General features: G+C 38.2%; 2 protein-coding genes, 1 long non-coding RNA gene and 1 pseudogene across 3 annotated transcripts in view; 3 read left to right on the top strand and 1 right to left on the bottom strand.

Moving 5' to 3' along the window:
• The window catches only part of LOC134212750 (zinc finger protein 14-like), a 36945-nt gene extending 29670 nt beyond the window's left edge, over positions 1 to 7275 (top strand). The window contains exon 5 of the mRNA XM_062690871.1: positions 6874 to 7275. The gene's annotated coding sequence lies outside the window, so the exon portion shown is untranslated. The remainder of the gene's footprint in view (positions 1 to 6873) is intronic.
• LOC134209971 (ankyrin repeat and LEM domain-containing protein 2 homolog) lies at positions 5 to 2071 on the top strand (annotated as a pseudogene).
• LOC134216921 (uncharacterized) lies at positions 4774 to 5384 on the bottom strand. The gene is made up of 3 exons (XR_009980879.1): positions 5366 to 5384; positions 5149 to 5298; positions 4774 to 5027 (listed from the first exon to the last, which is right to left on the bottom strand). It is a non-coding gene; the product is annotated as an uncharacterized LOC134216921 (long non-coding RNA).
• A 3756-nt stretch (positions 7276 to 11031) lies between the features above and the next one.
• On the top strand, positions 11032 to 18782 carry LOC134212749 (small ribosomal subunit protein uS7). Its single transcript, XM_062690870.1, has 4 exons — positions 11032 to 11164; positions 11603 to 12101; positions 13095 to 13193; positions 18642 to 18782. Exons 2-4 carry the CDS (start codon positions 11610 to 11612, stop codon positions 18708 to 18710), a joined length of 660 nt encoding a protein of 219 aa, XP_062546854.1. The 5' UTR covers positions 11032 to 11164; positions 11603 to 11609; the 3' UTR covers positions 18711 to 18782.
• The last annotated feature ends 8093 nt before the right edge of the window (positions 18783 to 26875 follow it).

The raw sequence follows: 26875 nt of genomic DNA, 5'->3' as shown, positions 1-26875 counted from the left end.
GCGGATGAGGGCGCAGATAACACATAAGGTAAGATGATGAATAACGAACTCTAGCAGGGGGTTAGACACTTGAATCTTTTGATTAATTTTTTTATCATTTTGTATTTTTGTAAATTTTTCTGAATCTTTTGAATCATTTCAAATCTCGCCTGTTCAATCCCGCTCTAATTTGTTTCAGTGTACGCGTGCATCATCTGTCAAAAGAAATCAGACTGTGCCACCGGTGCCACCGAAACGGTGAAATTCCTCAGCTCCCAACGGAAGGACATCAACGATCGACCAGCAGTGGAGTCCGATCGGTTGGTTAAGTTTGTTTCAGATAAAACGTTTAGGAAACGGAAACGTTTAGGCAATCAGACGTCGTCAACACCGGAACTCATCCGCTAAAAAATCAGCAATCCGTACCTGTTAATTACGCATAATTCGCTGCAGGTGTTTGCCAAAACGTCAAGAACCTGGACGAAAGCAGCAACAGCACCATTATGCTGGATTTAAGTGGGTTTTCCAGCAGGCGGTAGTGGAATGCGTTCGGAAGTCACCATGGCCGACAACTACCGAAAGGATGCCGCGTTCGGGTCGATAGATTCCAGCAAGGTGCACTTGCGCTATGCCCAGGTAGCGGTGATCAACATCGTCTAAAAGTTCTGCTGGACAAAAGTCGAGAGTTGAATTCGGCTGGTCTGCACGACAGTCTGATTTGTTTGCAAAACTTCCTTGATTTCTACATCCACAAGAAGGACGAACTTATGGTCGCCAACAGCCAGGTTATTATTTATACTTCTATAATATTTTTATATTTTTCTTCTATATATATATTTATACTTCTTATTCATTTTATAATTCTTTACGATCCCTACAGCGGGCACATCCGATCCAGACAGGAATCGTCAGAAGCATGTAGCAGTCGGCCGTGGCGTGAAGATCCGCTGGTGCACTGTTGCAACTACCGGTTCAACGGGGTTCACGCCAAGTGCTCAACCAAACGGCGCGAGCAACGGAAGTTGGCGGTACAGCATCGAGCGGTATCAGTAACAGCAGCAGTTCAGCCACGGCTCTGAGTAAACGGTTTCCAGTCTGGGTCGAGCTGCTATAGGGACGCAGTTGGGGAATTTCGATATGTATCGGAATCCAACCGTCACGGCGTTTGGGGAGCAGTCCGTCGAGGAAGAAGACGTGTATTTTAGTTGCAGTGATTCCGAACTAGAGAGCGATTCCAATTTGAATGACCCAAACGTGACTTATTAGACACCTCCATCGAGTCCTTTGTTTTCTCGAACAAATCAAACGAATTCGATTTAACCACATTGTTACGTTCAGGTGAGGACAAAGCGATGCTGAGTGCGGACGAAGACCAGTTCCTTGATGTGGAATAACGTGGGGATGATTTTAGAAGTAGTGGTAGTGGGAGCGATAGCAGTGATGGCACAAAGAAACGTTACAAATTATTTATTGAGGGGCAGGAACCAAGCAAGCAGGACGTGGATGTGTTGAATGTGCTCGAAGAGTGTTCGATAGACAGAGGCAAGTTTCCTCATGTGCACGAATGGCGCAAGGCAATGCCTAAGTTGTCCGTGGGGGAGAGGGAGAGGTTATTTGGTTGATTGGTTGTATGACTGGTTGATTGATTGGTTGGTCGGCTGGTTAGTTGATTAGTTGTTTTGTTGGTTGCTTGAATGGCTGATTAGTTGATTGCTTGATTGGTTGGTTGCTGGAATCGTTGACTAGTTAATTATTCAGTTGATTGGTTGCCTGATTGGTTGATTGATTAGTTGATTGGTTGATTAGTTGGTTGGTTGATTGTTGGTCGGTTGCTTGATGGGTTGATTAGTTGTTTTGTTGATTACTTGATTGGTAGATTAGTTGGTTGGTTGCCTGATTATTGGTTGGTTGCTTGATTTGTTAGTTGGTAGAATGATTGATTGGTTGGTTGCTGCTTGATTTGTTAGTTGGTAGAACTGTTGAATGGTTTATAGTTGGTTGGTTGCTTCATTGTTGGTTGGTTGCTTAACTGGTTGATTGATTGTTGGTCGGCTGGTTAGTTGATTAGTTGTTTTGTTGGTTTCTTGGTTGATTGGTTAATATGTTTGTTTGCTAGGTTTCTTGATTGGTTAGTTGTTTGGTTGATGGGTTGGTTGATTGCTGCTTGATTTGTTAGTTGGTAGAATGGTTGATTGGATGGTTGCTTCATTGTTCGTTGATTGATTTATTGGTTGGTAATTTGGTTGATTGGTTGCTTGACTGGTTGATTGTTTGGTTGCTTGATTAGCTGGTCGGCTGGTTAGTTGATTAGTTGATTTGTTCGTTGCTTCAATGGTTGCTTGGTTGGTTGATTAGTTGATTCGATGCTTGGATGATTGGTAGCTTGCTTGAATGGCTGATTGCTGGATTAGCCAATCAAGCAACCAATCAATTAAATAACCAACCAAGCAACCAATAAACAATGAAGCAACCAACCAACCAATTATGCAACCAGCCAACTATCAAGGAATCAACTAATCAACAGTTCTACCAACTAACTAATCAAGCATAACAAACCAATCAATCAACTAATCAACCAATCAAGAAACCAACAAAACAACTAATCAACCAACCAGCCGACCAACCATTCAATCAAACGGTAAAGCAACCCATCAACCAAATAACCAACCAACTAATCCAGCAATCAGCCATTCAAGTAAGCCACCAATCAATCAAGCAACGAATCAACTAATCAACCAACCAAGCAACCAACAAAACAACATGTCAACTAACCAGCCGACCAACCAATCAAGCAAGCAATCAACCAACCAATCAATTATTCTACTATCTAACAAATCAAGCAGCAATCAATCAAATAACCAACCATTCAAGCAAACTACCAATCAATCAAGCAACCCACCATTCAAGCAAGCTACCAATCAACCAAGCAATCATTCAACCAACCAACTAATCAACCATTGAAGCAACCAATCAACCAAATTATGAACCAATCAAGTAATCAATAAACAAAAAAGAAACCAACAAATCAACCATTATTCCAACTAACAAATCAAGCAGCAACCAACCAATCAATCAATCAATCAACTAATCAACCAATCAAGAAACCAAAAAAAACTAATCAACCAATCAGCCGACCAACAATTCAATCAAACGGTAAAGCAACCAGAGCTGTAAATATTCGATTATTTTTATGAAGCCCATCGGCCTTTTTGTCACTTCACTTCTAAACATATTCATATTCGGCTCTGCACCGTCAATTTTCATGATGAATATGGGTCAGTGAGTATTTATTTGAATATCACAAATTATTAAATAATCGTAAAACTGAACACATTTTTGATGATTTAAATATTTAACTACACGCATAGATCTAATCCCGACGTTCAATTGAGGGGCATTTTTAGCGTCAAATGTCAATATAATTAAGGCTAATTTTGTTTTTTTCGCGCGCAATTACCATACTCAGTGGTAATCAATTGAATGAATTTATGAAGAAGTAAACTGAGTGAGTCATTCTATGTTTTGAATAATCAAAACACGAATGTCAAAAGTCGGAGTGAATGTGCTTCATGAAAGTGAATATTTTATGCTCTGAAAGCAACCCATCAACCAAATAACCAACCAATTAAGCTACCAACCAACTAATCCAGCTATCAGCCATTCAAGCAAGCTACCAATCAATCAGGCAACAAATCAACTAATTAACCAACCAAGCAACCATTGAAGCAACCAACAAAACAACATATCAACTAACCAGCCGACCAGCCAATCAACCAGTAAAGCAACCAATCAACCAAATTACCAACCAATCAAGCAATCAACCAACCAATCAACCATTCTACCAACTAACAAATCAAGCATCAATCAATCAAATAACCAACCTTTAAAGCAAGCTACCAATCAACCAAGCAATCATTCAACCAACCAACTAATCAACCAGTCAAGCAACCAACAAAACAACATATGAACTAACGAGCCGACCAACCAATCAATCAACCAGTCAAGCAACCAATCAAACAAATTACCAACTGATTTTACTGATTTTTTGATTACTGATTTATGAAATACTTATTTAATAAGTATGAAAATATTTTAGAAATTTGTTATTTAACAATTAAATTCAAAACGAAAGAATGATATAGTTTGTTGTCAATAATAATATCTTTATTTGAACAATTTATAGCACGAAGAAGAATCACTTGCTGATAACTGAGTAATTTTGTGTTACGTTAAATATCGTTTCAGGAAAAGTTCTGAAATAGAAGTGTTGTATTTAAACCTACACTGCCGCTAACCGCAAGTCAGACTTATCTGTATATGGATACCGTATCCAGGTTAGCCTGGTTTTCGGTTAGCGGCAGTACACTACTACACCTAGATGAAACTATATCTCTATCAGCTGAGTTGAGTCATGTGCAATGGCTTGCTGCCAAGCTACGATCGTATAAGCTGCCTCTGTAGTCACAACCTAATATCTGCGATAAATATTGGCCCAGCAGATCTCATCTCATATCCGCAGTTCTGAAGAGCTTATTCACTAAATCCGAGTTTGTCGTCCGTGTCGAGTTGCCGCAAGTTATCGCAAGCTATACTCCCAAGGAGTAATGTCGAAATTCAAGCTCAAAAGAAGAAATACTGTAGCATCTGAAAGAGCAAAGACATCGTGTGTTAATCATGTCATTTAGAAGACGTTTGGCATTTAGAAAGTCTTCCGAGTGAAAGTATGTTACCTAGCAACGTCCTCCACGGTTACTGGTTGGTAGCCAGTGTCATTCCTAACTTTACGATCGTTGATGGGGCATACAAAACGACATCCGGTTCACAATAATCTTCTTTTGGAACAGACAGTTGCCATCGAGATGCAATAGCGATGAGCTGCCGTCATAAATATTTGTCGAGACGCTAGTTACCCGATTATGGCTCACAGAACAATACATTTGCACCACAGGCCGTCCTTCACAAGCTGTCAAGAATTTTAGCAGCTGAATATTCCATCTTCCAGAAAAGTTCTCAGTTTAGAATCCCCAAGTAGTATATATGTAATTTGACTGAAATAGAAAAGAAACATTTTTTTAGTACGTTTCAATAATACAGTTATTGATGTTTATTGATGCAGTATTATGTGTATCATGTACATCATATATCATCAATACATCACTCAGTGCTTACCTAATTGATTTCCCGTTCAATTATGTTAACGACCGAGTTGCTGTTGATATTTCTTAATATGCGCAATGTTCGACGACGATTAGCTTTAGCTTTTCTGCAGTTTCGAACGGTATGGTGAGCAGCGATTTCTTCAGCTGATTGATATCTTTTCTAGAAGGAAAGAGAAGTTGTAGCTTGTTATAAGTACATATACATTAAACATTCGTTAGAATCTCACCTCTTAGCGTCTTCCTTTTTCTTCACGCACTCACAGGATTATCGAGTGCAGGCGCTATCGGGACATACAACAGATGAAACTTTTACAAACGCAACGGCATTCGGAGTGGAAGTGACAAGTGAGCCCACTAGGAACAACGATTTCCTCCATTTCCTCTGATATCTCCACAGATATAAAAACTTGCTTAGGCATTGTCAGTCTGGATAATTGTGTTCCGAATTCCTGAGTCAGCGACCACTATATCAAGGAGGACGTTGAGGGCTTTCCGTGCAAGGAAAAGATCCAAGTCTGTCCAAGGGATATCGTTCTTTCTGATGATATCATCGATGTGGATTATTATCGGCGGTTTAGTTCCATTTCCTTCTGCTACATACGATGGATTCAGATACATATGATGATACTCGTCTCGATTCATTGAATCAGAAACAGGAGGTAAACAAAATGGAAATGACAACTGTTGTCAAACTGACGTGATTTGAATTGAGGGCTTCTCAATGGTCGAGTGATTGTAATAATTGTAATCCGTCACTCCCCAGGGGTATATAGTGGTGCCCGAAAAAATGGCCACCACTCCGTCTATGTATTCGTCAATGGTTTAATTCATATCGTTCATATTTGTGATACCGGTATTTTAGCGTGGCACTATAAATGTCTGTCTAGCATCTACTTCATAGAAACGTAAACCTATTCTATGATATACACAGGATTTTGTTTTTACACGATTTTTTTTCGCTCGTGTTTTTGATCGTATTACTTCAACTTACCACCATAATCTTCGCAACATGTTTCAAAAAATCCAGAATAAATCAAAGAAAAATCACATGATAATTAATATGCGTTAAACATTCAGGATGAGTGCAAAATTGGAAAAATGTAAATCGTGTAAAAACAAAATCCAGTGTACAGTCAATGTAAGGTATGAGGTTATAGAGCATTTTTTGCTGTTCCAAAATCCATACGAATCTTAGTGGCAAACTATATAGTTACCTATATGTGACATATATTACATAATGTTAACGGTTCAATATATGTTCCACACAAGGTTACATATCGTTTCAGTTGAAAACAAATTTCATCATACCACGCACACAATCACACACATTTTATAGTTTAACATCTGAAGAAATTTAACAGTTACTGTTATGTTTTGGTGGTGTTCGTGTAAGTAAACTTTGCATCGCTTTATTCTGGCCGAGATTCTGGCAAACAAAAAAATCGTGCTGAGGAAGAGCTGACCTATTGACTGAACTAAAAAGCGAGTTAAAAGGTAATTATCGTATAAAAACTAAAAAAAAATCATATGTGCTGCAAATCTTCAGTTGCTCTGCCAGGAGAGATTATTTTCGTATCTGGACGGAGTCCGCCGGAGTCCGCACGAATACCTTTTCCCAATCAATGTTCCACAGGACGAATGTAAAAGTTGTTTTCAAGAATAATTAATTTATGTTCAAATAAATGTTGTTTAAAAGACTAAACTCTTGATATTGTTCGGTTCTTGTTTTGTCCAGGAGTTCACCAAGAGGATATTGGAGTCAGGGAACATCGGAGAAGAGGACATCATGGTATCATTCGAAGTAGTGGCATTGTTCCCAAGCGTTCCAGTGAAGGATGCTCTGAACCTTTTGGAGGATTGGCTAATAGAACAACGGACGGATACAGCATGGCGAGGAAAAGTAAAGATGTATCTCAAGCTTGCAAGATTATGCATGAATGAGAACTACTTTACATTCCGTGGAAGCTTCTACAAACAAACGAAGGGTGCACCTATGGGAAATCCGCTATCACCGTTTTTGTGCGAATTATTCATGGCGAATTTGGAGGACAACCTAGAGGAACAAGGAGTACTACCCGAGAAATGGTGGAGATACGTGGACGACATTTTCAGCATTATCAACCGGAAAGATCTACCCAGGATTTTGGGAGCGATAAACAACGTGCATAAAGACATCAAATTCACCCACGAGGAGGAAAAGGAAGGTAAATTACCTTTCTTGGATCTACTGGTTATCAAGGGAACAAATGCAACATTAGACTTCGAAATCTACAGGAAGCCCACCAACACCATGAGAGTCATCCCATACACATCAGATCATTCGGATCAGCATAACATGCCAGCTTTTCATCACATGATCCACAGGATGCAGACGATCTCCCTGAGCGAAGAAGGAAAAACGAAGGAGCTATAACACATCATGGAAACAGCAAAGATCAACGGATACAAGGAAAGAACAATACAAGCAATCATCAACAAGAAGCAGAGGAACCTACGGAAAAACGAACTGACAACACTGACACCGATCGATGAACCGCTGAAGAGGGTATCGGTCCCCTACGATCGACACATCACCCACCAGCTACGCCATCGACTGAGGAAATTCGGCATCGATTTAGTATTCTCCAACAGAAGCAACCAACTGAAGACACTGTTGGGCTCCACAAATGATAGAGTAGAAGGTAGCTGAACATGTATATCAGGAAAATCATTCAATTACGAAATCAAACATTAAAATTTTAAGAAATGTCTCTTCTCCGTGGAAACTTGATGTTGCTGAGGGCTTGGAAATCTACCGACAGGTACAAACGCGATAAAGATCAAGGAAATGGTAGCTCCTGTCTCTTCAAGTTTATACCTAAGCATTAAGCGCAACAAGCGAGTAGAAGTAAGCACAGTAGTAAATGTACCTAGGTAAGTACCTAGATAAATTATTATCCCTACGCATAGTATAAATAGTGTAAGCTGCGATAATTTTTTTCAAGTCGAGTCAAGTACGAGACACTTACTGTTGAGGTCGAAATACGTATCTGTCAAGATACAATTAAGTGGTGGCATTAAGTGGTATTAACTCGTCTTATGACAAGTGTTGTTTTTTTTTTCAATTTGTCTGATCTGGAAGGGGGATAATCTGCTCGACCCTTGTATATACTTCAACTATGCTTAACAAATAAGTCATATGGTTCGAGTTTCTAAAAATGGATTATATCTCAACCATTTGTCAAAGAATGAAGCGAAAATTTTGTTCGCGAAAATGGCCATTTTTGTATGGTAACCTAACTTAACAACCCGTTCCCCATATTGTCATTCGGCTAATAACCATTTCATATGATGTCAAAACCATTATTGGTAGTGTGGACTTATAGTTGCGAACGACGTTTTATGACAATGTTGAGATGTATTTACTAATGGTTATGGAAATTAATGGTGAAGGTCCATGTATGGTTAAGATTTATGCGGGCGGAAAAAGAAAGAAAAGTCCGAGAAAAACAGCAAAAAGCACGTGGCAGTCTTGTCAGTTTTGACAGATTTTACTATGAAGACGGGTGTGAAGGTGAAAACGGCGATTTCAACACGTAAAAAAATAACCTTATATGTTTTGGCAAAAAACCATTCGAAAATACTTATACTCTTCATTATGCCACCTAATGAATGATCCCATCCCATAAAGCTAATAACATTCATAAGTTAATGAAAAGTATAAGTTTTGGAATGTATGTGGCTAATGCGATGTATAAGTTTTTTCTTATACATATCATTGAGTGCCTGCTTTGGCAAAAAAGTATTAGAAATCTTAATAATAATTAACATTTAATTTTTGTACGTGAACGACCGTTCAAGAAGCGACTATTTCGAACGGTCGGGTCCAATAGGGAAATCCACGTACAATATTGTATAGTATGACGAATGGTTGTGTGGTGAATTAAAGTATTGACAATTTCTTGACAACGAAGTAAACACGACTATCTGTCGCAAAATTAGTCTGAAGAATGATCGTTGTTCCAAATATTTTGTGTTTTTCAGTAATTCACAGCACACTCTGATTTTTAAAAAACTAAATCATGATTGTTTACTTATCATGTTTTTTAAGATTATTTATCATAAAACATTTACATATCAGTTATCGAACATCATATTCTCTACATCTTCTCCCTTCTGTACTCTATTAATGTAACTAAAAATAAAAAATCAGTTGGATTATATTTAGAAGCTAATTCAAATTAATAAATATGAAAACATGGATTTTTATTTGTTTTTCCACACTTTATCAATATGCAATCCAATTCAATTTTGAATAATATTTTTTATCTAAACCTATACAAGGCAAACACATTGCATACAAAAGCTAGATTTATTTCAAATCGATTCGAGTTGCATCCCGGATAAAAGTGTACCATAGGCTCAACAGTGTAAACAATTGAATTACCATACTCTCTACGCTATACAATAGGATATATTGTTTCTTGATGGTTGTCCATATTGTATCAACACCGTGGATATAATACGTCAACATAGTTCTCTAATGTAACAATACTTCCAATTGTTTTTAGAACATTTAGTGCATAAATTTTAATCATTGATAACTTCTGAAAATTTTGTTCGAATTGCATATAAGCAATATAACAATATTTATTCCATTGCCGCAAATATGCATAATTTTTCTTCAAATTTCATTGTTGAACGGTAAAGCCGTCATAATTAAGAAATCCAATATTGTATTGTTTTACTATAAAAATACAATTCAATCTAATGTAATTTGAACGGTTTTCTTTAGATATTTCAACAATATATTTACGATACACTCTATTGTTTGACAAAAAAAGTGTAGGAAAAAATCTCAGATTTTGTATAGTTATGATACTTAACAACCCGTACGTTCTAATGCGAAAACTTCATTTACAATTTAATGAATGGTTCATAACAATACATTCTAATGTATTTCTATTATTTCATCTACAATAAAATCTATTGTTAATTTATTGTGTTGTATAGTGATGTTACAATAAATTGTATTGTTTTTCTATACTATTTTTTATTCGGGTTGGATGAGGCGAAAATCATACAGCAGGTGACGGATGGTTTTGTTCAGTGTACAGGTTGGTCGGGCTCGGGGGTCTGATGTTTTGGTTGTGTTTTCGTAGTGTAGATGCAGTTTCGTTTCTTCTGCTTGTCGTTTATAGAACTGTCAGTGTGGAACGCACCTATCTCTTTCTTTCACATGATTCTTCTTATGGCTGTCAGTGCGGAATTTTCTATGTTGGCTACGGAATGAACTGTGGTGGAGGTATACAAGTGTCAGTCCCGTGGTCGGGCTGTATACAACTCAAGACAAAATTTTCAAAACGACTTATCTGTTTTTGTAAACAAAGATTCAAACGACGATTAAATCGGAAAGCTATCAGATTCGTCAAATTTTGACTAATCTGATAGCTTTCCCACGCAAACCAACATCATCAATAGGTAGGTGAAGGATTCCGATACCTGTTGATGGTGTTGGTTTGCGTGGGAGAGCTATCAGATTCGTCAAATCGTCGTTTGAATCTTTGATTACAAAAGCAGATAAGTCGTTTTGAAAATTTTGTCTTGAACTATAGTCTTGAAAATTTTGTCTTGAGTTTTGGTTCTCCGTGTTGAGATTCTCACGTCCGAATGTGTGAGTGGCGATAAAAGGAAAACAAACACTCCTAGATGGTGCAACTCAGCAAAAGATTGGGTAAAAATGAGTATATTTCCATATAGTTTTTGACTCTTTTGAAATCATTGTAATGATCCGATCATTTTTGAGGTTATTTATGAGCAGAAGGAAAACAAACATGTATTTACACATGACGAATTGCACATTAGTGTGCGAGCGCTAAACGTCACTCATCTCTGTATCGACTTTTTGACAAACGCTTCACATCTCACTTCGTTTGACAAGTTGTCAAATCCCTTCACAGTTCTACCAACATTCCACATCAAAAATGTGAAGTTTCCTCTTTCCGGCTTACGCCATTGTCAAACACAGACGTGTAAAATATAAATAAGTGAATATTCTTTTAGTTTTTTATTGTGAAAATAGCATTAAATTTAAGAATAGACTCAATATATAGCAGCCAAACGTTCCAACCCAGCGGTTCCGTGCAAAAAACATTACGTGAACGGTGTGTAAATCCGTGAAAATCAGTGAAAACCGCCGGTGTTCGCATCGTAGGAATCAGTCGGTGAAATCGGTTCGGTCGAGGAGAGGAGAAGCCGTTCTCTTCTTGACTCGTTCATTTGCTCGCCGACTGTCACAGGCACGTGTTGTACTTTACGTTGGTTCCGTCGGAAGCTCTTACCGCATGAAGATTACAAGTTCGAGGAAAAATAAACTAGTTGGTGTTATAAAGTGACCATTGAGTAGGATCGCGCTCGGTTGGAACGGAAGCTGCCCGAATTTAACGGACAGAGGATTGATCGAAGGAATTCTGGATCTTTTGCAGCGGCACCATGTCTGAAGTGGAAGCGTTCGATAACTTCGAGGAGGAACAGCCCCAGGTCTTCGATCAGGCCCCGGTGGTGCAGCCAGCGGAACTTCCGGACATTAAGCTGTTCGGTCGCTGGAGCAGCGACGATATCCACATTTCGGATATTTCCGTGTCGGACTACATCGCCGTCAAGGAAAAGCACGCCAAATATCTGCCCCATTCGGCTGGCCGTTATGCCGCCAAGCGTTTCCGCAAGGCCCAGTGCCCGATCGTGGAACGCTTGACCAACTCGCTGATGATGAAGGGCCGCAACAACGGCAAGAAGCTGAAGGCCGTCCGCATCGTGCGCCACGCGTTCGAGATCATGCACCTGCTGACCGGGGAGAACCCGCTGCAGATCGTGGTTCAGGCCATCATCAACTCCGGACCACGTGAAGACTCGACCCGTATCGGCCGTGCCGGTACCGTCCGTCGTCAAGCCGTCGACGTGTCGCCGCTCCGTCGTGTCAACCAGGTGAGTGGGGCGGGGGGGTATGCGGATTGGGTGTAGACTGGGGCAGAACGCGGAATAGGCCTAAAGTAATAATTTTCACAGTTAGAAGATTAGAATTTTCAAAAATGTTACTAAAGGAAAATGGTAAATACATTGGTTTAGAATATTAAAACTGTGTAAGGAGAAACTTTCCAGAATTCAAACATGGCCGCTCTTCAATTTCACGTTTGCGCTAACATCAAAGTAACAAAAAAATCTTGAGTATTAGAAGTTTCATATTTTGATAAACGCATGATGCCGTTGTTGTCCTTTGCTTTTGGCGCCTTTGAAAATGTGAGATGCATTGTGATTATGATGAGTAAAAGAGGATAAGCAAGAGAGAAAGATGGTCGCTTCGCTTCCGTTATCCGGTCCGTTTCCGATTCCGAAAATTCATACATTTTGACAAAAAAGATACCCAACCGGTTTGGGAAGAAGAACAATAAAGGGAATCGCATCAAGGACGATCTTTCTATTAGGTTTATCACTTCTTTTGTTTGGATTCTGGACAGTTTCACGTCTAAGGACATTTTTTAAAAAGCTAATGTATTGAGTTCTGTTTTGTATTTTCAATCGTTGCCGGGCTTTTTTCGTGTTCTAGTTGGTCAACTTCAGTATCTGTGGGGTGGGTTCAGGAAGAAACCGATTCTATGCAGGCATATTGGGTGAATCTTTCTTCATGAAAGCATGTTCTCCTTCAATTCCATTGGAATCGGAAAGTAACCTCCAGTATGGATGACTGAAGTCGCTTGGTTCGGATTCTGAATCAGGTGTTCTAGTCACCCAGTTACAATTTAATCATTTTGGTAATTCAAACATCATACATTAGCGTGAATAATGATTGAAATGGAAGATTGTATTGATGTGTTATGCTATTTGAGTGAGGAAACGTGAATATCCATTTATATCTAAAAACATAATTACCAATCAACGGAACGTGTTGGCTAATTTTTTTTCCATCGTATCGACTTTTAGGCTATCTGGCTGCTGTGTACTGGTGCCCGCGAAGCTGCATTCCGTAACATCAAGACCATCGCTGAATGTTTGGCTGATGAGCTGATCAACGCTGCTAAGGTACGCTTGTTTTTATGATTTATTATAAGGGTACCGTTAACCGGAAGTATCATAATCAAACGTGTTCGGAAAGTAACCCCACGGCCACGCTCGGATTGATCGTCTTGTGTCGATTTCGGGTGCCAGATGAGCAATGGTAACTGCTCTTAATACACTATCGTCGGGGAAGAGTAAATCTTGTATTAGGAACCTTTCTGTGCCTACCACATGGACGGAAATGGGCCGAAAAATACGAAACAAATTGATCTTGAGGGTAATTTAATTGATTTGGGAATTGACGAATTCGAGTGGTAAAAATAAGAAGACATGCGATGGTAAGAAATAATAAAATCCAGCTTAGGCCCTAATCGTATGTAATAGAATTTGAATTTCTTACCGGCATTTTAAAATCGTCGTCCTATACAATGATTTTGTTGCTTCGTACGATCAGAAGTCTTCTTCTTACCTCACGAATTCGTTAAATAAGTTATCAGTCGAAATGTTGCATGCGAAAGATGGTGTTGATTTAGTGCTAGTAAAATCTAAATAATCTTTTCAATACTTTATTCCTTATAATTACATAATCTCTAAAACACTAATTACTAATGAACTGATCACACTGCTAAGGTGCGCCCATTCTTATGGTTCATTATAAGAGTACCGTGAACCGGAAGCAACACAACCAAACGTTTTTCGGACAGAAGAGAAACCTATTGAAACCTAAGTAACCCCACGGCCACGCTCGGATTGATCGTCTTGTGTCAATTTCGGGTGCCAGATGAGCAATGGTAACTGCTCTTAATACACTATCGTCGGGGAAGAGTAAATCTCGTATTAGGAACCTTTCTGTGCCTACCATATGGACGGAAATGGGCCGAAAAATACGAAACAATTGATCTTAAGAATAATTTAATTCATTCGGGAAATGACAAATTCGAGTGGTAAAAAGAAGAAGACATGTGATGGTGAGAAATAACAAAATCCATCATGGCAAAGTTTTGGGCGATAAAAAGCCCGCTTAGAATTCCAAACGAATTAAAATCAAAAACTAATAAATCTCACGTAAACCGTGACTATGGCTTATAAACCAAAGGTAAACGAAGCCTTCTTCGCTGATTCGGAGCTAATTTTTTTCCTTTGGGCAATCTACCAGCCCTCGTCTATCTGTTAGTGATGTTGGTTTGCGTGAAAGAGGCATCATGGGCTCAGACCCATCGAAACAAGGCTTTGTTTACGTTTAGCTTTTAGGCCCTAATCGTAAGTAATAGAAGAAAATGTAGAATACGAGAAAAATAGAAAACCTCATTTTAGGAGCATTATATTAGGAAAAAATCAATTATTTTGAAATGTTCTCAATGTAGCTTTTCTTTTTTCTCGTACCTGAATATTTATTTGAATTTCTTACCGGCATTTTAAAATCGTCGTCCTATACTTTGTCATGCACAATGATTTTGTTGCCTCGTACGATCACATGTATTTTTCTTCATACCTCACGAATTCGTAAATAAGTTATCAGTCGAAATGTTGCATGCGAAAGATGGTGTTGATTGGTTGTATGTCAATGCCCAGAATACCAATGCCCAGAATCAGTTCCCCAGAATGGTATTTCCCAGAATTCCATTTCCCAGAACGAAAAATTCTCCAGAATGATATTTCCCAGAAAGCACCATTTCCCCGAAAAGAAATCCCCAGAATGACCTATTCCCCAGAAAAAAAAAACCCGAATGACCCATTCCCCAGAAACCAAAAACCCAGAATGACCCGTTCCCCAGAAAAAAGTATCAGTCTAAGAAACTATGTTTTTCGCTGTCATTTCTATAAATTAAAAATACTAGATACTATATTTCTATGTAAAAATATTTATATTGAAGTACGAATTTGCCCGGAATAAGGCAAAACGACATATGCTGCCTTACTTTAAAGCACGCATTTGCCCGGAATAGAGCCCATTTGATATGTTTGTTAGGGCTCACATATAATACGAAGGAGCATATAATCCATTATACTCGTTGTTCATATTGGGGAAAGCCCATATGGCATAATGCCATTTGGCATAATGCCGTTTTGCATAAAGCCGTTTGGCATAATGACCATTTGGCATAATCGTTGAAAAGAGTATGAAATGCAATGGGTCGTAAGAATATATGATTTCCATTTTTAGAAGAATGTATTTACCTGGAATAAGACAAAAGAGTAGATGACTCCTTCTTTAAAAGTATGCGTTTGCCCGGAAAAAGGCAAACGAGTAGATAACTACTTCTTCAAAAGTATGCATTTGCCAGGAAAAAGGCAGAAGAGTAAATGACTCCTTCTTTAAAAGTACGCATTTGCCCGGGATGAAGCAAAAGAGTAGATGACTCCTCCTTAAAATTATGCTTTCGCCCGGAATAAGGCAAAAGAGTAGATGACTCCTTCTTTAAAAGTACGCATTTGCCCGGGGGATTCAGGGGAATTAATTTCTGGGGAATCACTTTCTGGGCAATGGGTTTCTGGGGTATGACATACAATCTGTTGATTTAGTGGTAGTAAAATCAAAATAATATCTAAATAATCTTTTCAATACTTTATTGCTTATAATTACATAATCTCTAGAATACTAATTACTAATGAACTGATCAACGCTGCTAAGCTGCGTTCATTTTTATGGATTATGATAAGAGAACCGTGAATCGGAAGCAACACAACAAAACGTTTTTCGAACAGAAAAGAAACCTATTGTAACCTAAGTAACCCCACGGCCACGCTCGGATTGATCGTCTTGTGTCAATTTCGGGTGCCAGATGAGCAATGGTAACTGCTCTTAATACACTATCGTCGGGGAAGAGTAAATCTTGTATTAGGAACCTTTCTGTGCCTACCACATGGACGGAAATGGGCCGAAAAATACGAAACAATTGATCTTAAGAATAATTTAATTGATCCGGGAATTGACGAATTCGAGTGGTAGAAATAAGAAGAAATACGACGGAAAGAAATAAAATCTATCATGGCAAAGTTTTGGGCGATAAACTACGACTACGGCAAAAATAAACAAAACTTTCTTTCGCTAATTCTGAGCCCTTTTTCCTTCTTTCGGGCAATCTATCAGCTCTCGTCTAGCTGTTAGTGATGTTGGTTTGCGTGAACGAGGCATCATGGGCTCAGAATCATCGAAACAGGGCTTTAAAGCCCTAATCGTATGTAATAGAAGAAACGTTAAGTGCGAGAAAAATGGAAAACCTAATTTTTCTGTTACCTAAAGATTTATTTCAATTTCTTTCGGGCATTTTAAAATCGTCGTCCTATTCTTTGTCATGCAGACAGGGATGCCTGATACATTTTTGATAAGTCTGTATCAATCTCAGCAAAATGTCTGTATTTGTCTGTATAGACAATTATTGAAAAACAGTGCACTTTTGAAAACGTAGAATATCATTGTAATACTTAGTCGAGTCAAGTACGAGATACTGAAGACAAGTAAGCTTTGCGCTTTCGAACAAAATACCTTTGGCTTCCTAACGGAATTTTTTAAGGCTTCGGAATTCCAAAAGGATATCCCTTATACAGAATGAGAAAAAAAATCGACTCCACTCGGTATTCCAATAGTATTCCTTTTGAAAGTCTAGAAGGAATCCGTTCGAAAGTAAAGTCCAAAATAATTTCGTTCAGCAGCCCAATAAGGTTCCGTTAGGAAACCCAAAAGAACTCTGTTTTGGAAGCCTTCGTTCAGAAATATAAAAGAATTCCTTCCAGAATCCCTAATCATTTCGTTCAGAAACCCATAGAAAGGACTCATTTGGATTTACGAACCGAGATTTTTTTTTTTGGTTCTCTGAACGGAGCTTTTTTTACGTAGCTTTATTAGAATGATTTTTAAGTTCAGTACAAAGTTCATCACTTAAAAAAGAACTGAACGGAGCTCTTCTTGGCTTTCGGAAAGAACTCTTCTGGGTTTTTTAAGCGATTCCTTTTGCAGTTCCGAGCAAAATCTTTTCAATGCTTCGGTAGGAAATCGCTCAAGTATTCTAATGGGAATCCCTTGTTCAAAAGCTAAAAAAGATTCCGTTCAGAAGCCCTGAAAGCTCCAATCGAAAGTCTAGAAGTATTTCTTTGGAAATTCTGGACTTTCTGGATTCCGTTCGGAAGACCAAAAGTATTCCATTCCTGATTCAAGAAAGATTATGTTCAGAATTCCGTTGGATGATTCCTTTCGTAAGCCCAAAAGAATTTCGTTCGAAAACTCGAAGGGATTCCGTTAGTAAACCCAGGAGGATTACGTTCGGAAGTTCACATAATTCTGTTCAGAAATCCGTACGAATGGATGTCTTTTGGGCACCGTAATTGAATTCTTTTTGGGCTTTCGAGAGGGATCATTTTGTGTTTCAGAATGGATGAATTTTGGACTTCTGAATGGAATCTTTTAAGGTTTCACAAACGAATTAAATAATCTATCCGTTTGAAATTCTAAAAGAATTCTTTTTGACACCCAGAAGGAATTCCGTTCAGAAGCCTAAAAGGCTCCGCCAGGAATTACAAAATGTTACCGTTTGGAATTTTTATAAAAATCCTTACGAAATCCCATAACAATTTTGTTTGGAAAACCAAAATGGTTTAATTGGATAGCCCAACAGGATTCTGTTTGGCCGCCCAAATTTTTCGAAAACTGAATGTCTGTAAAAGTCTGTAACTTAAATCAAAAGTCTGTATAATGTCTGTAATCTGTATGATGTCTGTATGCAAGACCAAATGTCTGTATAAATACAGACATGTCTGTATGTCTGGCATCCCTGCATGCAGAACGATTTTGTTGCTTCGTACGATCACATATCTTCTTCCTACCTCACGAATTCGTAAATCAGTTACCAGTCGAAATGTTGCATGCAAGAAATTGTGTTGACTCAGTGGTAGTAAAATCAAAATTTCATCATTATAAAACCACTAAATTAGTGCTAATTGCAGTAGAAAATCTTTTCACCTTATTATATTTTATTCCTTATAATTACATAATTTCTAAAACACTAATGAACTGATCAACGCTGCTAATGTACGCGCCTTTTGATGGTTCATTATAAGAGTACAGTGAACCGGAAGCAACACAATCAACGTTTTTCGGACAGAAGAGAAACCTATTGTAACCTAAGTAACCCCACGGCCACGCTCGGATTGATCGTCTTGTGTCAATTTCGGGTGCCAGATGAGCAATGGTAACTGCTCTTAATACACTATCGTCGGGGAAGAGTAAATCTTGTATTAGGAACCTTTCTGTGCCTACCACATGGACAGAAATGGGCCGAAAAATACGAAACAAATGATATTTGCTTTATCCAAATGAAGACAAATCTTTTGTAAGACTTATGCTTTCAAAAGACTTATTTTTCCAAATGATCAAAAAACGTTTTTTTTTGCCAATCTTCCATGGTTTCCACAAGTACAACATCTGAGTAGCAGCAAAATCCTAACCATGATTTGTCGTATCTTCTTTTTTTTCAGGGTTCCTCCAACTCGTACGCCATCAAGAAGAAGGATGAATTGGAACGTGTCGCCAAGTCTAACCGATAAGGTGGATCTATGTAAAAGATCTTAGATCGAAATAATAAAACGTCTCGTTGTTACTATCCTATGCAGACAAAACTAAGATGTTTCAATGACTTTCGAGTTTGATGCTCACCACCTCCTTCTAAAATGTACATTTTGACAAACTCTTTGACAATGTGATGGTCTGCCTTCCAGATATTTTTTTGCATTCTCTTTTGAAGAATTGAAAAGTTCATAAAATGTTTTAACGGTCAAGTGTGATTGTAAATTGTTCGATTTTTCCATTCGCAGAATTCAAAAATAAGGGAGGGTTGGTGTATTCTTTTGCATTTATTGTTTCTAAATAGGTTGTAACACTGGATCCCACAACTTTTCTCTGAACCGCTTTAGGATTGCTTCTGGCGCAAGTGAAGGTAAGTCAAATTATGGTTACTATTGGGAGGGTGTACTGACCATTATACTATCGAGGAAATTGACAAATTAGAGTAATCATTAAATTGTGTCTTTCTAAATTAGAACAAAACATCCAATGTTGATTAAATGTTCGTCTATTGATAAACACTCGATATAATTCCTTTCTGTGACACAATTTAATGATGAATAAGGGTCTGTCTCATTTGGAGAATTAAACTTAAAAGTGACAGTTCGAAAATTAAAAAGCAATTCCAATAGGACATCGATGGAAAATGATTCGATATCTGTCAAAAGTAATCTTGCTCTGCGAGCAGGGTTATTTGATAATTATTGAAATGTCACTTTTAAGTTTAATTTCAGTTTAATTATCCAATTGAGACAGACCCTAAATAACCAATCTTGAAGAACGGAAGTCGCTTTAGATATTTCAAGTTTTCTAAATGTTTGCTCCAGCGCAAATTGTAATTTGTAATTTTGTTCATTTCATACCTTGCCAAAGATTATTTGAATGAATTTTTGCTCGAATGATTAGCAAAAAATAGATATCGTAAGAACGCTTCTTCCGTTCACAGCAAGATTCCATCAGCTCCGTCCAGTTACTGATGAATGTTGACCTCGTCTACCACGGTTGATGTTCGTTTCTGCTGGACAAGATCAATGAAGATAATCTGCAAAGAAATTCGACCCAATTCGGATTTCTTTCTCGCAAAATCTGCCACATTAAACATGATCATTCTTTGTAATATTTGCTAATTTCGAATGTCGATTCTAATTCCAAGTTCTTTATGCTTTTCAATTTCAGCGTCGGAATCATGGAATAACTTGAATGAACGGTAAGTTTCTTCCTTTTTAAACTAATAAAAATTATAACGGTTGGAACATGGGTCCGAATGACTTTCAAAGCTTTTTCCACTTTCAATTCGATTGAGCATTGCGACTTCGGACCAGATCAATGTTCTCAGGTATCTTGGAGTCTCGAGCTTATTTGTGACTCTACATCGCACGGTGTAACGACATTTACTTTGAAAATCTAAGATGTCCTCGCGTTGAACATTGACATTTAAATCGTTGTTTTCCTTGTTTCAGGTATGAGATGTCGCATCGAAAATGGAGGCAAATGAGCAAGTAAGTTGAGTTTAGACATAAGGAAATAGTTAGCAACTGTCTTTGCTGAAATTTCCCACTCGCTACATCAAGAGCGGGAAACCAATACAAGACAGAGAACAAACCAGTTTTCAGTGAAAATTTGCCACATTTAAGTTCAACTTACTTTTTTGTTTTCTCGCTCAAATTACATTAGTGCTCAATGGTACAGCACATTGCAACTCGAATTTTCAGCAAATTATTACATGGGTTGTTTACTATTTCGTTACAGGTGAATTGCTTGTCAGGATTCGGCATCATGTCGCATGATGAACCTCAAGGTGAGTGTCGTTTATTTGTCGATTCCAAATTCCATTTCGTTGGTCCTTCATGACACAGTAATCGATCCCACTCGTGGAACTATTCTGACGCTGAAAGGACAACAGCAAACTTCGGGTGTATTCTTCTAGGGATCTAGTCGCCGGATCGAGAGATCCGCTTACGGATTAGATCTTTTATGGTTATCGCCTACAGTTGCTTTCAAACACCAGCAATTATTTTTCTCAATAGAAATAGTATGACTAATGTCGTATTTTTTAATTGGTTTCAGGAACTGCAGCAACTTTACGAACATCTTTAGGGCCGACGACACACTCTTCCAAAGAAGGTAATTATCAACATGACTTTGACCAATCTGACGGATATGTGTCAGGGCAAACCATTTGGGCTGGATCTCTCCGAATATCCAGTTCAAAAGGACGCTTCTGACTAGAGCAACGTTTGCTATCCTTCGTCATTTGTCCCGAATCCATTAGGACATTTGCCTGAAATACGCATCGACAACATTGCTCTGTTTGAAATAATTTTTTATTTATTCTGGTTGAGACTAATTGATTTTATATTTTCAGGTTGTTGCAGCCCGTGATGAAGATTATTAGATAAAGCAACAGGCCCATCATAAACAGGTAAACTTTTATTAAAAATCTTTGAAATACACCTAAGATTCGTCCACTAGTCTTTGTTGGCCAAATGCCAAATGTCAGTCGGACCGATCAAAATTGGTTCGAATGGACAATTCCCAGTGGACAAGAACAATAGTTGGTTACTTTGCAGGGTATTTTCAGAGCAATTTTAAGTACCCATCACAAGGCCAATAACACTGTATTCAATTTGATTCATTTGTTTGAATTGCAACTGAATCCGAACATTGTTTAGATTTGTTAATAATGGGATTTCTTTTTACCTTTCAGGATACATTTTTATGGTTGAACTCATCTTCATCCTAACTATTTTGAAGGGTAAGTGCACAAGAAAATGAAATAATTAAAAGTAGTTTGTCAGTTGTATTCATTAAAATGTATGCCTTAAAATCATTGGACTTCTTTTACCACAAACCAATTTGACTGACTTTTCAAATTTATCAAAATTCTTCTCCTTTTACCGTGCACAAGTTCAAAGACAAGTTTCTGATTTATCTGCTATTTTAAACAAAAACTGACGTCATTTTGACCATCAAATCAAAACCTTCAACAGACTACCTTTCCTTAACAATCTACTTGCGCTTAAAGATTTCTAAAACTTGTTTTTTTTTTAATTGATGCATTCATAATTTGATTGATTTGATAGCTATCCCAGTGTCCTATAAATGAAACATATTTTGAGAACGTTCAGCGAGCTTTGCATACACTCCGGGTGTTAATGCGATAAAAGTCCAATGTGAATTTAGTCCAAATTGGTAACCACACTGAAGTCAACTTGACAAACTACAGTTCGCCTATTCTGTGATGATCTCTGGATTTTATTTGTACCGCTCCAGGCAGAAAGAATACATGTTGTTTTCCATAAACTGAAGTTAAATATCATGTCAAACCACTGCCTTCTTCTTTTGGTGATCAGTTACTTAATGGAAATGTTTTACTTTTCCGATTGTTTCATATAGCATTGCAGATCCGATATGAATGAGGAAGGCTGTCTTCGCAATAGTACTGGTTGATGTAATTGCAACGGGTAAGCACAAATCAACTGTAACATTAATATTAATCAATCGAAGTAGTTTGTCTACGTTTGAATTTTCGCATTTTTTTTTAAATTTACTGGAGAAACGTTTTTGTGTCGATTCCATTTCACCGCCGAGCGAGAATTCGCATCTATGTAAAAGTTGCACAACTCCACGAAAACGAAACAGCTTGTTATCCGTCAGTTTTCCACGCTGCGTATAAGCAGCTTAAGGGTGTGTAAAAACGGGATCAGTACAAAAGGCCGAATCACAAAAGGCCGAACCATAGAAGGCCGAATCACAAAAGGCCGAAAATGTTCTAGCATACCACAAAAGGCCGAAAACCCATAAGGCCGAACCACGAAAGGCCGAATGATACAAAAGGCCGAATCTCAAAAGGCTGAATAACACAAAAGGCCGAATCATTACAAAAGTTTCAATCTTCCAACTAAGAGAATTTGGAATACTCAAAAATCAACGTTTACTTTTATTATGCTGCCCCATAAAGAAAAACTTGTCCAGCGGCGATTTAATCAATCTTATTCAGTTGAGGTATTAACGTCAGTTGAACGTCGAAGTTTAATCTTTCAATTGAAAGAAGTTGTGTGACGGTGTTTACAAAGTCAATTTTAATCCTTATATATTGCATAATAAATTAATGAATCTTCATTGCAGTAATGAAAGGATTAACATAACTGAACACTGTATACATATAAATATTAGCACTTTAAAGTGCTGATTCAGTAAACTAATGATCATCAGTAGTATTGAGAAAAATCAAATTCCCAAATCTAATGCAAGGGCCCGAGTTAAAATCTACCGGATCTTAGCTTACAGAATCGAATCTCCGATTCGCATAAATGAAGGAGTTGTGCGCTTCATGACGCATGGTTGTGCCAATAATGGGCACTACTCACGATCTAATTGCGACATCAGAAGCTAAACAAAATCAACTTTTCCAATTATTACGTTTTTAACTAAAAGCTGTATAACTCACTGTAACGCGGTGTTCTCAATTGTATTTAATTTTCTCCTAATTTAAGAGAAACTGACTTTTGGTAAGAAATCAGAAAAAATCCGAATAATCTAAATTATATTAAGTATTTGAATAAAAAAAAGTCAGAATAAACTCGGCAGACCAACAAAGTGGACCGGAGCGAGCGCGCGCTTGCTCCGATCCACTTTGTTGGTCTGCCGAGTTCATTCGGCCTTTTGTGATTCGGCCTTATGTGGTTTCGGCCTTTTGTGGTTTCGGCCTTTTGTGCATTCGGTCTTTTTTGCTTTCGGCCTTTTGTAATTCGGCCATTCGTGATTCGGCCTTTTGTGATTCGGCCTTTCGTAGTAGACCCGTAAAAACCAACCGTCCACTGTAGTATTTTCTGGCAGGAAGTGGAAGTATTCTCCCTGGGTCTATACTGTACCCCAGAATTCCATTCCCCAGAAAATAAGATGTATAATAGATGGAAATGATTTCGCTTTCAAATCCACTTCTATGTGGATTCTTAGTGGACTTGTTAATGCCTGCAGGGTGGCCACTCACCCGGGAATCCGGGAAAACCGGGAAAAACACGGGAATTTGAAATCATTGGGAGAAATCCGGGAAAAACCCGGGAATTTGAACATGTTACCGGGAATTTCTTCAAATTTACATTCTTTCAAATTTATATTAAATTTATATTCCAAAAGTATATGTTACTTCTTGTGGACCCTCTGTCTATGTCGTGCGCTCCTCGAGTATGATAACGGACACGAGGCTTCAGCAGTCCGTAGACGTGCTGGAAAATCCTGGGTTTTTGGAGCACTAGGTCGACACACATCACTAAAGCAGGTATCGGGTTGTGTAACGGCTTTCCCAGAATGGCGTTTATGGGAAACCACAAGGGGGTTTTTAAAACAAAAACCGCGAGGTCCTAGATGTCCAGTCTTTTACACTAACTCCTTTTAACTTTCTCTTCTACCAACTTCTTCAATTTTCCAACTTTTCTCTGCTAGCTTAATAACTTTTTCTGCCTCTCAAATCAACCTTGCCTTTCGTCAATCACCAGGCTAGTGATTTGTCGTTCTTGTGTACGTTGACCCCAAGCCTCTGACCGTTGACCTGTTGTCGACCATGAATTCCGCCACATGCTGACCACCCAACTCGCCACCCCCCATGGCCGCCCATTCGATGTCTTTCTAGGCGTCCCTGGTGGTGAGTAGCGGTATCACTGTCGTCCTTTCATGGGACAGTGTAGTGTTGTCTGCGTTCGTAAGGTTCATGGGAGCAGGGACATTTTACACTTAACGATTATTTTCCTTTTTGTTTGCAATTTACACGAATACAAAACGCGTAAAATCTCACCAATCTTGGACAACACACTAGCACTGTCTACAATCGCTAGAACAGGAAATGGACTTCCATACCGTTTCCATTTCTATCCTACATCTTCAAATTGACTATTTTAGTAGTAACTGCTAGAATTGAAAATGATCGGAATGCTAGCTTCCTATATCCAATTAGAATTCCATCAATAGCTTTCTTCTACCACAATGGCAACTCGTGGACCAAGACAAACCTCTGCCCGCCAACCTCACCCAAAAAAAATCTATAAAATTCCGCATGAACTGGTGGCAATTGCAGAGGTATATTCGGTTTGCAGTGGGTCAGTGAATACAACATCAATTCCTCCCCTTCCCTAGCAAAACATCTTTTGTTCTTTGCGCAAGAACAGCTGATCTGATCATGATCAGTCATGGTCAGTCAATAAAGCTCAAGAAGCTCAAGCTCAAGGTTGATTAGAAATGAAGTCCTCGCTTGCCTTTTTACAGCAAAAGACTGGTAGAGCAAACAGGCTGTTGGTACTGTTTGACTATCAATGCGAGAAGGCAGAGAAACAATTAGGTATATGAACATTATTTAGATAAAAATGGATAAATGACTCATCAATACACCATGTTGAAATATTTTTATATTTTTTCCTACATGTGCGGTTTTCGTTATTTTCATAGAGCGTGGCCAGAGATGGATAGAGGCTACCTCAGAGCTAGCCACATAGGTTCTAGACCACAATCAATATCTCAAAAAGCTTTTTGGACGAAGCAGCAGTTAGAACTTAAAGTCTTTTGCAGCAGTCTGTTGGAATGTTAGAGCGCAATGCTTATTATAAAATAACTTAATCGATACTTACAAAAGATGCTGAACATTGTATATGCATACCAAGAAACTATTCTCTTCGTTCAAATAAAATACATTTTTCACGTAACATGGATTAAAGTGCTCAAAACATTATCAGGTTTTTCCGGGAAAATTTTGGAAAACCTACCGGGAAAAACCCGGGAATTTATTTTGTCGGCTAGAGTGGTCACCCTGTTCTTAATGCCTGCCAGTCTTGCAAAATGTCGTGACCATCACCAGATGATCAGATATGAAAACAAAACCCAACACGCTTTTAAACGATGTTCTTTACTGACAATCACTGCAAGCGCATCGTGACATGTAGAAGCTGACACGTGAGTACCTTCGATAAGCGTGACACCCAGATTGACAACCACATGCTGAGAGCCATAAAGAGCATCAGGTCGGTCAGCTGTCAAAAGTGCAGGTGAGCACCGTTATTGATTGATTTTGATGTCGTTTGATTGGACTGACGTCGTTTTAATCGATAAATTGGATAAATCAATAGTTAAATTAAGGGTTCATTCACAAATTACATAACGCTCAAATGGACCTGGGGCTGAAAGCCCCACCCACCCTCTCGTAACGTATTTTGTATGGGAGGGTTCTGAAATTTGTATGGGCCGTATTTGTGAATGGCTCTAACTAAGTTTTTACCAATTTGATCCAGACTATCTTTTGAAAAAGGCCAAATTTTTTTATTGATTTTTTCAAATGGATACAATCAAAAACGACGCATCCTACAAAAAGTTTTATATGGGTGACTATCGCAAAATCAGTCAAAGTTTCTAATAAAGATATCGGAAACAATTCAAATTGAGCCCTACACTGATAAAAAACAGTTTCAACAGTTTCAAAAATTAAAACTCGATTTGCGAAAAACGCTTTTTTGATTTGTATGAAATTGTGTCTCAAGATAGGTGATTATGTTCCCTACCAACCGTCCATACATCGCAAGCTGGGCACTTTGAAGGAAAAAAGTTTTTCTAACAAAAACTTTTCTTGTTTCTATTATGCACAATTCTGACTATCTTATATTCACAAATGATTAACATTTATGCATAAAAACAGGAAAAGTGTGTAAAACTTATTCTTTTTATGCATCAAATTTTACTCCTTTTGTGGATAGTCCCAGTCTGCCGGAAAAGAGTGTATTTCTGCCCAAAAGAGCATACTTTCAGCTGTGCGTGTATACTTTCGCCTCTAATTCTATTATGAACATGTACGTCTAAGTTTTGAAGATGATATTACCATTTTCATAACGTTGCACAATGGGGAAAAAATGTCCATAACGCGAATAAATTCAATATCTCGGTTCGATACTGGCGGATTGCACTGAAATTTTGACACAAATCGTAGAACTTTCTGGGGAATCATGCAAAGGTGGTTAAGTTCACTGGACGAAGCTGCAAGATATCGTACAGTACTGCTGTCCAATGAACAGCTTAAAGTAGCTCGAAGATTATCCCGACAACAACTGGACATGAGCAGGATGAGAATAACTTCGAGCTACTTCAAGCTGCTCATTGGACAGCATTTAAT

This window comes from Armigeres subalbatus, chromosome 2 (assembly GCF_024139115.2).
Source record: "Armigeres subalbatus isolate Guangzhou_Male chromosome 2, GZ_Asu_2, whole genome shotgun sequence".
In the NCBI taxonomy this organism is placed as follows: domain Eukaryota; kingdom Metazoa; phylum Arthropoda; class Insecta; order Diptera; family Culicidae; genus Armigeres; species Armigeres subalbatus.
Note: the sequence above shows the minus strand (reverse complement) of the source record. Positions and strands in the feature narration are given on the sequence as shown.